General features: G+C 26.0%; 1 protein-coding gene across 1 annotated transcript; it reads right to left on the minus strand.

Annotated features, from left to right (window-relative positions):
- Nucleotides 1–723: 723 nt before the first annotated feature.
- LOC145833964 (uncharacterized) lies at nucleotides 724–8,607 on the minus strand. Its single transcript, XM_082941294.1, has 2 exons — nucleotides 8,106–8,607; nucleotides 724–2,874 (listed from the first exon to the last, which is right to left on the minus strand). Exons 1-2 carry the CDS (start codon nucleotides 8,440–8,442, stop codon nucleotides 1,208–1,210), a joined length of 2,004 nt encoding a protein of 667 aa, XP_082797420.1. The 5' UTR covers nucleotides 8,443–8,607; the 3' UTR covers nucleotides 724–1,207.
- Nucleotides 8,608–12,623: the final 4,016 nt, after the last annotated feature.

A 12,623-nucleotide genomic window follows, 5' to 3' on the forward strand; every position in this document is an offset into this window, starting at 1 on the left:
TTATTTATCTTTTTTTTTTGAATATTTCTACCAGCTTTTTACGCAGAACTTAACAGAACATTTCAGAATTTATTCAGAAATTATTGTTTTAAATTACTTTGTAATTCGTTGATATGTATATTTCGTTGACTTTAAATAAAATCTTTTTCTGTAATAGTTTAGTTATTAGTATAAATTTCATTTTCAAAATTAACTATTTTTATATTTAAAAAATATACTTACTCTAAAAGGTTTCATTTGTTGTAATGCTAAGTATAGCAGCTTCACTAAATATTTTTTTAAGTTTATTAAATGTTTAGTATTTGAAGTATTTCGAAACTTTATTTTTTTTTGTTGCGTACGTCTTAGTTTCAATTATATTTCATAATCTTTAATTAGAAATAACTAATATACTAAATATGATGTGCTGCTTTGTAATGTAAAATATATATAGTTTAACAGTTCAGCATCGGTATATTACTAGTTTAAAGAACTTAAAATTAAATATTTGATACTAACTAGTAACTACGGTTATTAAAAGATGTAAGATTTTGTTTTCCAAATTTTTAAAGAGATAGAAAATCAAATCATTTTCCATTGTTTTATCTTTAATTTATTCACTAATAAAAACAAAAATAAGAGCGTTTTCATTTGCCCATTTAAGATTAGACGCTTAAATTAACAATTTTTATGTAAACAACCATTAAGTTTTCATAATATAAATAAGCAGTATAGACGACAGTAAGTTGAGGCATTCTTATATTTAACCAGAAACTTATCAAAAACTGTTTTAAAAATAAGGTGTTAAAAACCAAAAAAAAGATACTATAAACTTTTTGTTTAGCATATATAAGTCATAAAGTAAAAACCAAAGACAGTGAAAATAATTTTCAAACACTTTTTGTAGTAAAAACAGCTAAAATATTCATAATTATTATTTATATAAAAACCTATGATACACAACTTAATTTGGTGAAATATTTAGTGATTTTTAAAACAAATTATATTCAAACAATTTAGTATAAAAAGCGAAGAATAGATTAAAAGTATTTTACAATTTTACAGATGCATATATATATAGTAACTTTAATGTTTAAAACACTTGAGTAAAAATTGAAGCAAACTTAAATGTTTTCTAAAGCAGTTTCGTAATTTTTTGCTTAGAGGTTTAACATGTGACTTTAAACTTTTCTTCGATTAGTCAGGCATTTTTGAGGTAACTATTATATTATTTCGTAATGTTACTTTGTAAAACAGTGTTTTTTTCTGAAACTTTTTTTCTCGATTTCAATGAATGAACACTACTTCTCTGATGGGGATACTGGGGTGGTCTTGATGAGCCAAAAGAAACGTTTTGATGGTTAAAGTTTTTCACCTTACTCGAATCCAAAGGAAACATTTTGAGATAATCATCTTCTGAACTTTTGCTAACCATCTGGTTACAATGATTCGAGCTGGAACTTGAAGCTAAACTTGACTTATCATTGTATGATGAAAGATTAGAAGACGAAGACTGGCTACTACGTCGATGAACAGTGTCGAAAACGAGAGAGGATCTTCTATTATATACTATTTTTCTCGGCTTTGATCTGACTCTTAATGTTCCACTTTTGACGATTGCAGGTCCCATTGGCACGTAGCCTGTAGGTACAGGTATTTCAGGTGAAGTAGTTCTACGGTTAGTTAAAGCTGCTGGTGTTGCAGACGACGGTTTAATGTAAGAAAATATTCGGTTCGTAATCAAATTGAATGAACTTGATTTCAAGTTCCTTCTTTGATTATTGCGGAATGTTTTAGAAATTTCTGATTTGTGTGAATTTTTTTGCTGGAGGTTTTCTGCCGTTAAGTCAGATTCTTTTTCTGTTGTCGTCTTATCTAACATCAAGGACTCAGAATCGTTGTTAATATATCCATTTTGTTTTTTAGTAATGACTATAGAATCAAACGAATCAGATGTTGCATAATTTTCTATTTTCAAGCATCCTTTTATCAGAACGTCCGGTTCAAAGTCCGGTGGCGGTGGAACGGCTTCTTTTTTCCTGGCCGAAGTGTATGAACTGATAGGCGGTGTGCTTGAAAGCGAGTTGTTCGCGCTGCTGTCGGCGTCGAGTTGAAACGAAGTGACTCCCGACGAAAGAATGCTTATTGGGTGTTCATATCGATCGCTGATTATGGATCCCGGACAAAACTGGTCGCTTGTAGTGTTTATAAATGACATACTGTTGTTAGCTGAAAAGTTTTTTGCTTGCTGAGGACTGTTCTGCACAGTTGTTTGTACACTCCTCGCATGAATGTTCGCGTATGATCTGCCGTTGTTAAGCTGCGTTCGTGGTGGCCTTCGAAGCGGTTGACCTTCGCTGTTTATTCTATTGTTCCGAATTCCTCCCGGATCTTTTTGATACGGAAGTTGCACTTGCTTGGCAGGCAAGCTTTGACACCTTGATCTGTTGTTTAGATGGTAAGTAGGAGCGAGTCCGATGATACTTGGAGGAAGGTTGTTTGCATGGTTTCGTCTGCTTAGTGAGTTGCTTGAGTTTCCATTTTTTATATTGCTGTTGATTCTACGGCTGAGTTTTAATGCAAGGTCTTTAGTAACTCTAGAATCACCAGGTTTAAGAATTAATATTCCGTGCCCGAAGCCACATGATCTACCAAGGTGAAGTTCAACAGAATCTGAAAACTTTACAATCGACTTTATACTTGAAGATTTTATCTCTACAGACTTGCTATTTGGATCTGCACCACCGCAAGGCAAAGCTTTTATAATGGAAATTGTATCTCTGGTCAGGCACACACGAAATTTTCCATTTAAAGGTATATAAGAAGATTCGTGTTCAAAACGATGGTTGTCAACTTCACAGCACCACAACCCAGAGTATTTCAAGTTACCGTACACTGTAAATAAATAAAAAAATAGTAATTTTTTAGTACTTATAAAATATAAAAATATAAAAAGCCTATTTTATTGAAGTAACTTATTCGTTGTAATAGTTATTATTTTAGTTCTACGCGGTAATAACTACCACAGATTGCTTATGAGATTGTAAACTTTAAAAATAAAAAGTCTTTTAAAATAAATTAATTTTAACTTACCAAAAATACTAAACACATTTGATAATCATGACATCATTTAAACCTTTTACAATGACATATAGTTTTTATTTTAGTTGACAGTTCGCACAATAACTAGCTTTATAAAGTTTTACTTAATTTATATAAGTCGTATTCAGAAATAAAAATATAATTGACAAAAAAATAAATAACAAACATTGTCTTAAATTTTATAACGATATGTTGGAAATATTATTAACTATATTCTAATAACTTAACTCTATATTTTTTAAACCGAATTCTTATCTACAGTTTGAAAACCAAACATTTTTGCAAACTATTTTAGTTTTAAAATTAATTTCAAAAAAAATGTTGATGTAGAACAAAAAACGTATTTTATTTTGCTTTTTTATTAAGTACAACATCTAATTATTTATAAACATCGCATTTTGAACAAAAAAGATTTGACTGCAAGTGCTCGAAATCGTTGATATTTAAACAAGCGAGTGAGCTATGGAACTACGCGTGTCTATTTGTAGTATGTTTTTTGCTGCCGTCTCTCGGCTCTCACGTAGCGTTCGTCTCCTGGCTTGTTGTTTTCAAATATGCTTGCCTACTGTGTGTATCTGCACACTCTTTCTTTTTTTCTCTTTAAATGTTAACTGTTGTTTTTTTCGTTAAACAATGTTGTTATTTGATGATGTGACATATGAAGGTTTAAAAAAACTGACTTTTGTCTATTATTTAAGGACTCTAGACTAATTATATAATCGTGTTGTTTTTATCTAAAATAAAACAAAAAATGTTTGATTGATTAAACAAATTCTGATAATTTAAAACCACCAAATAAAAAACACTCTCTATACTCTCTAATAAAATTACCAACTATAACTTTTTAAAAGATCTACATTTCCCGTTTTTTACTGTTATAATGAAAAAAGTTCTTAGTACTTTAAAATTGTTTAAAAGAAAAAAAAAAACCTTAGTTTCTACTATTTTTAGAAGTAGTTAGTTCAAAATGTATATGAGTAATAATATCCAATACATTTTTATGTTGTTTTTACAAAATATAAATAACTCAAAAACTTGATGTTTCAATTGTTTTAATAACTACTTTTTGTAAATTATCTTTCTAATACTTTTTAAGGTCATTATGAATTTTTTTTCAGCATGCTTAGAAATAAAAGTGCCTTAAATTAAACTTGACTTATATAAATTAATTGACCAGTTTTACAAGTAACGTATCAATTTAAATGATTAGCTTTTTAAATGTTTTTTTTTTCAGTCATAAAAGGTTGATAAATACATTGATTTGAAAACTCTAGTAGAACTATTTATGAAAGTATATACATTATTTAATTTTAAAAGCTATCAAGTGTAGTAAAAAAATCCTCTGTATAATAATAACTATAAACTTGTTTTTGACAAAATTCAATTGATTTCGAGCGTTAAGAGTTGTTTACCAGAATTCAAAAAAAACGAAATGTTTTTAAGTTACACTTTTGCTCTCTTTTGTCTCTTTGCGTTTCTTTTTTTCAAAGCTTTATTGTTGTAATTACGATACTGCTTCTCACGTGAGTGACCTTTCCATTTCTACTACTACCCTTTCCATTCATTGTCATTGTGAAACAAAAAACTGAGCGCGCGTTTTTGGTCATTGGTTTTAACTAAAATCATACAATAAGTCCATAAGTGTTTGGGTAAAAGTTCAGTCTCGGCTTTAAAGCTACTCAAGATGTACGGAACTTTTTTTTGGCCCCTTTTTAAGCTTTTTTACACTTTAAAGGTAAAAAAATCTATTAAGAAAACGATTCATTAAGCTTAATTATGTATCTGCTAACAATTTTTTTTAATTGTGTCATTAAAGCAAATGTATGGATCGTTTAATTTTAGCCAAAATGTTGTAATTTATAATAATTAATGGACTAAAAAACTATTTGAAGACGTAAGTTTATAAATAAACTAATACGTATCATTTCTGAATATTAGTTTATGTGTTTTATATTTGTTAGATATGTTATGAATATAGTTTTAGTAATACAGTAATATGCGTATTAGTTTATACATTAGTAAAATACTGTTTTTTTGGTTATAAATAGTTAAACATGATAGACAAAATAAACGACAGAACATTCTGCTAAATCTTTTTTTTTAAATATGACTCAATGTTTAAAAATGAAAAACTCTTTATAGAAAGATATACTTTTAACATCAACACTTAATTGTACTAAGATAGTAAGATAGTTAGTTTAAATAATACGGATATGAAAAAAATACCGTTTCAAAAAAAAATTATTGAACAAACGAAAATTTTTCTTTACGTAAAAGTTATTGATATTATCAATAATTTTTAAGTGGTTTAAACGGTTGTTAATACTTCACTCCGACTGCTTTACAATTATGACAATTTCCAACTAAAGCTACCTTACCCACACACAGATTTCAGAGAAACAAAACTTAGCCAGTATCAGTTATATAAAAATTTAAAGAAAACCGCAGAAAATAACGCCCGTGTTTTTAAAAAGCATAACATTTGTTTCTCGATCGATACACATCACACACAAAATGTAAAAAAGTTGCAAAGTGTACTGAACAGCGAAGCGATAGAAAGAAACAAATGAAAAGTTTGTTTTGTGTTGTGAACTTACTTCGAAAACAATTCGACGAATTCGGCTTTGTGCGCGCAAATGCAAAAACCCATGATGTGGGGTTTAGTATTTGCTAAGTATTTGAGAAATATTCCTGTAATAACAAGTATCTGAGATAGCAGTAAATATGTAAAATTTATGGGTTTAATTAACAAAAACTCAGTCTTAGACCACTTTAAAGTTCATTACATAAAAAGGCTAATTTATATGATTATAGTAATATAGTTTTTCTATTTGAAGTAATAAACTATTAGTTATTAAAAACATGTTTCTAAAAAACATTAAAAAGTATATACTTGAATCAAGAATCTAAAAGTGTTTTTATATAGAGTTTTAAAACTATTTATTTAATTATATTCAAACAACAGTCTGGAACAGTTTTAAAAATATATATGTTAAGTACAACAACTCTGTCATGGAGCTAAATATTTATTTAGCATTATTTATTAGTAAATAACTGTATTTTTTATTAATTTAACAGAGCTTGTACAGTATATTGTCTTAAATATAACTTGTGCGAGATTGCATTTTTCAGAGTATATTTGAAAATAAAGTTTTACGCATTTATCTCCATATGACCCTCTTATTGTTCATTTTAGAAAAAAACAGTATTAAATTAAATATTACTAACATACAAAGATAACTTAGTTGAAATTTTTCTTCAATAAACTGAAATTACCGCGTAGTTATCAGCTGAAATTTTCAACAGCTTAGTTAGAGCATGATAATGTTATCTCACAATTCGTTACGAAATTAAAGTTAATAGCAACCACAGCAAGACTTTTAAATAAACAAAACGATTAAGTTCAGACGGGTGTAAATGTGTTATTAACTTTTAATATAGTGGCTTACTAATAACTTTTAACGTACATTTTCAAAATTTTTTTTTACGTGGAAATATTCAAATTAAGAGATGAACACAGAAAAGTATTTGGATTAAAATATTTTATCTCTGGTAGTTCTGTTTTAGTTATAATTAGTATTTTAATTTAACTTTTAATGATTTTTTGTACAACTGAAAAAAAGTATAACATGTAATTTAATTTTTGTTCAATCAGCCATTCTAGCAAAACTATTTATCTACTTGTATTTGTTCACTACTTAAAAAGAACAATAATTGTATTAGATTACAATTTCTAAAACTGATACCTTTATGATACAAATAAGTTTAACATAAAAAGTTATTTTGAAAATATGTAAAATTTTAATTCAACTTAAATTATTTGTTAATTTTTTTTGTATAAATAATTACTAATATTCAAAAAGTTTCAAATATCTCAAAATATCTACTTTAATAGTAGATGACACCTAAATAAATATGACACGTTTACAAGGAATTTATATAAAAAGCATAAGTTGCATATTGTAAGATAATGAAAGAACTGTAAAAGTGTAAAGAGAATCTCTCATATTGTGATTTACAGTAGAAAACAAAAGTTAAAAACACATTTTTATGACTCAACAACAACGACTTTTGGACGGTTACTAATTATTGGTTTCCTTTAAAAAAAAATAAGATACTGTCTTTAACAAAATTCTTATTTGACACACTGCAAAGTTGAATTAAAAGCATAAATAGCTTTGAAAAGTAAAATAAGAACTTTAATATTTATAAATTTTGAATTTTTGAAGTTACTTAAATAAAAATAAAAGTATTTTGTTAACTCGTTTATAAAAATATCGGGCTTTTTAAAATTTTAATAGTAAAAACTTTAACATAAGTAACGACTTTAATGGCAAAATCAAAGCTATTTTAGTATAGTTGCACAATATACATAAAAAAAGTATTTAAAAGCGTTTCATGATAGCGTTTAGTTCAATATAAACTCAAAAGCTGACAAATACCTGTTTCGTTTCACTCAAGAAATTGCTAAAGAAAAAAATAGGAAGCTAAAAGGAAACAAGGTTGCTTAGTTTGTTATTGACTAAAGTTGTTTATGAGAAGAAGCAAGAGAGTAGTAGTGAGTGCTCATTACTGACAACAAATGTAGCGGCTAAAACAAAACTTAGCGCCAACATTACAAAAACAAAATAAAAATTAAAAAACTTCGATTGTCTGAGTACTTTCTTTTACGCTTTAAAGTCTTCTTAACTAAATGCATTACATGCTCATAGAAATATTAAACTTTAATGAATTTAGTTATTTTTACATAGTAGAATGATACAAAAAACTACTAAATAAACTTTTAATTAACTTACGCAAACTTATAAGTTAGCCTCTATCTGAAAAAAAAATTTTTTGTATATACTATTTAAAAATATTATATGTAGTTAATGTATTAACAATTCAATTTATAATAGTGACAAGCATTTAGTTCAAAATTTTTGAGTTTAAGACTCTAATTTGCAATTTTTTAAAACTAAAGAGAAAGCAGTCATTAAATATTTTTAACTTATTCAATAACGTATATGAAACAAATAGCTAACCAGGCTTGATAACGTTTTCTATCGCCATGTACCAATCGTCCTGAACAGCTCTACTTTCGCAAGCAAACGCAAAACTGCTGTCTTCAGTGAAAATTTCAATCTGATGATGCTGCTTTTTGTCTCCCTTCCTCACAACCGCCCAGGGAAATTCAATGGGAAAGCTCCTCTTCAGCTTTCCCGTCTTGTACTTGCGTTCACTGTCATAGTACTCGAGTGTGGGAGGGCTAGTCTTGCGAAGCACAAAGAACCTCTTATTCCACGACCGTGATTTACGCAAGGTGCCCATTTTAATGATCTCGTCGTTTATTGCGTCTGTCGTGTTTGGTTCCGGAGTCATTTTGATTTTTTTTTCGTTGAGGTTCTGATTAAAAACGGCAACTTGGCTGTTTAGACTAATTTTTGTGATTTGGTTGAACGATGTGTTTTTTCTAATTGAATCGTACTACGACGCCGTTATGTTTAGAACATTGTAACAAAATGAATAATAACTTGATTAAAAAAGTTTTCTGCACAATATTGAATTAAAGTTTATTTAAAAAGTATTAAAGAATACTTTACTGTTATTTTTTATAGATTTAAATGTCTTGAAGTCTTTTAGTTATGTAAATGTCATTAACACATATAATTCTTTAATTTTGTAAATTAAAAAACTACTGATATTAAACTATTTAATTCTAAAGTACTGTTTATAGGTGTTAGTTTTATTTATTTATTTTAGACACTATTTAAGTTTTAATTTTTAAAAATGTAGTAAGATTATAAAGTTCATGCAGATAGCATTGTGGTAATAATTAGATTATTAAGTAATCGCTAATGACCTAATTGTATATTTCTATTGAACTTTCTACGTATGCCAACTATTGATCAAACTTTTTGGATCAACTACTCAACTATTATAAACTATTTATTCTAATAACAGTTAAACAAAGATGTTTAAGCTTAAAGACTCATTTATTTCAACTAAGAAGTATTTTAAAACAAAAATAAAAAAATATTACTGTTTTCTTTATTAGAGTAGTTTTTAACGAAAGCACATAAAAATTAAGTGATAACTCTTATCAACAACCTCCGTAGACTAAACAATAATTGTTCTAACTGCTTTTTTATAAAAAACAACTTCCATGAATGGACTTTTGACTTGTTTTGATTAAAAAATCTGACTTGGTTTGTGTAGCTTGAGTGCTTTTTTCTCTTACTACACTGTACGCTCTCTTTTTCCCAAATTTTTCAGCGACAAAAAGAGCAATGGAGCAATAGTAGCTCTGAGGTGTAGGATAAAATCAAAGAAAAAAACGGTAAATTCTCACAGATCAACATTGTTAAAGTTTACAAAAGCATAAATAAAAAACCATTGATATGCCTGGTTCGTGCGTTGTTTACGAACTTTTTAATCTTTGGCGGGATTATGAAATATTTAATATGTTTCAAGTCGTCGAGCTGTTTAAAAGTACTTCTAAAGAGTGCTCGTGAACAGCTCATTATTAGCAATTTATGTGACAATTTATTACTGGTGCATGTAAAGCTAGGTTAGTCTAAATAAAAACAGGAATTTTGAGATAAAAAAGCCTTAAGACTTGTAATCTAGATTTCTTAAATTAATTTTATTTTCTATTTGAAATATTGAAGCTTTTATAGTTAATATAAATAAAAAAGTATTCGGGTCCTGAAAATTACTGTTAATACTTGAATTTTTTATTTATTTTTTTAATGGTAAACTTAAAATAATTACTTTTTAACGAAGCTCAGACTTATATTGTTACCTACTTTAAGATTTATACGTATTATTTAGTGCCTAGTTTTTACTTTTTATTTATTTTTTGTTTCTTAAAATTTTAAGATAAATAAAAAAACATATACTTAAATATAATAAAAGCTTTTAAAAAATCAAAAATACGATAAAAATAATAAATTAGGTTACATAACAACTTATTTAGAAACCCTTTAACTGTTTAATTTTATATCATGTAAATAATAATAATTCTTTCACTAGAACTTTTTGTAAACAAAGTTTTGTTCAAAAAGCAATAAATACTTGAGTATAAATTAAAAAAATGTTTTTTACAAGATTTATTCATATTTTTGACTTATGAGTTATAACAAATGAGATAAAGAGATATAGTAAAGCTTTAGTTGAAAATAAAAAAATAATTAAGTGCATTCAAGAAAAAGTGAAAATTCTATGTCAAACTTTTACAATATGTAAGTTCTTATAACTCACTTAAGTTATTTATTGCTATATTTTTTATAGAAAAATATTGAATTAAAATGTTTTGTTTGTGCTTTTTTCAAGTTAATAAAATATATGTAAAAAGTTGCACATGTAGTACTTTTAAATATATGTCAAAATATAAAAGTAATTTTTTTATAAATAGTATTGTTTCAGATGACATACAATTTAAAAAGTAAAAAAACTATCACGTGTAGTAAACTCATTTAAAAAAACATAAGATAAGATTAAAAATTTTGTTTTGATTTGTGGGAGGTTATCACACAAAAAAAATCAAAACAATTTCTAAGGAGTTTTTTATTCTTCTACTTTTATGTTTATTAGGTAATTTTTGGATAGGGAGGCGAAAATTTAATTTTAATTTTCCCATACATTTTTTACAACATTTTTTTAGATTTTATTAATGCTTAATTGCTATTAAAACAGCGTAAAAGTTTTTAAACAGTCAATTCAATGATCATTTTGTTGGAAAATAACATCATTATTTCAACATTACTTAAAAAAAAGCTTATATTAACTATCTAAAAACTAATTATATTTCTTTATTAAAATCGAAACAATAGTTATTTTAAAAGAAAAAAAACTAAAATAAAGTTATTATGTTTAAAGTTTTCAGTTAAGAAATTTGAAAACTTTTTAGAAGAAAAACTACAACAAAAAACGAGTCACCCTAATTTTTATATTTTCTTATCAATATAGTGCTTTTTATGTAAAACTGTTACAGAATTTTTATAGTTTTATGGTTTAGTTTTAACAAAAACACTTTTATGCATAGAAAGAAACTGAGTTTTTGAAGCACGAAAACAAACTTATCACTTATCTTAACAAATTTTGTTTTATAGACATTACTTTAAATTATACATTGATAAAACCAAAAGTAAACTCTCAAAATATTTTTTTATACCAAAAGCCTTATTTTACTAATAATAAACAATTTAATTTTTTGTTAATACTCAATCAACTTGAAAACTTTTATTAATTAAAAAACCTGATGAAAAATAAAAAGTTCTATGAGAAAATGAAGAAAAAAAAACTTTAGAATGACAGACTTTAAAAAAATTAAAGATAAGAAAGTAAGCTGTTTAATTTTGTTTTAAGTAGTTCAAAAAAGAAACAAAGCATAATAGAAATACTTAAATGAAGAATTAAAATAATGTGTAGAGTGTGTTTTTAGCCTATAAACAAAATATAGTTGTATTTTTTATATATAACTTTTATGTATAAAAAGATTGTTTTTAATTTGAATAAGTTTTTGTTTAAAGAAAAAAAATTTTACGTTAATTTGATATAGGATAAATATACTTTTTTAAATGTTTTTTGCAGTGAAAACGTATATTATTCTAAAAAATAAAAATGGATGACTAATAGTTAAGATGTAAATAAATATAACTAATTTATACAGTAATACTACTCTACTAATAACTATTATTTTTGCCATAATACTAAATACATTTTATCAACATAGATTAAACAGTAGAACACGAAGCAACAACCTTAAGATTTTTTTTACAGTTCAAAAACAAGTTGATATTTCTTGTTCAATATGTCATTTAAGTCAGAATGTTAAAATTGACTTGGCTTCAAAATAAAATATTTGTTAATCAAGTTTCAACTTTAGAAAGTTATAATGTTTAGAAACTATAATAACACTTTCTATTTAGTCGTTTTGAAAAATAATTACTATTAAAATTAATAAATTTTCATTAAATAAGTTTTTAACATAAAAATATTTTATTTCTTCATATCATTTTTACTTTCAAAGCTCAAACCAATTAAGTAAACAGTTTAAATTTTAGTATATTATTAATGCAGAAATTTTTTTTAAATACCTCTCTTAGTTTCAAAAAAACATATCAATTTAAAAACTTCTTTTAAACTGTAATTGTAAATATTATATGTAAAATAAGAGTTTTTTTTTATTACATTTCGCAGTATGTTTATATACGTTGATTTTTTAGTAGCGAAATAATCTAACTGGTGAGTTAAATTTTATTGTTATTAAGATCACTTTTATTTTGAATTAGTGCTTTTATACTATCACAAACAAATTTAATAAAAACTAAATAACTAACTAAAATATAGCTAACTTTTTTATAAATGGTACAATTATTTTTAGTTTCGTTGGACAGTATTCACTCTAGTCAAGACAAAGTAATACAGACTTCAGTAGTTATAGTAACTGCTTTACTTTTAAAATACAACCACTTTCCTATTTAAAGTTAAAACTAAGCTACACATACTATGTTTTTTAGAAAATACAGTTTTTTATTTTCAAAGTAAAAACCGTAAAA

This window comes from Thalia democratica, chromosome 1 (assembly GCF_965202585.1).
Source record: "Thalia democratica chromosome 1, ktThaDemo2.hap1.1, whole genome shotgun sequence".
NCBI classification, from domain to species: domain Eukaryota; kingdom Metazoa; phylum Chordata; class Thaliacea; order Salpida; family Salpidae; genus Thalia; species Thalia democratica.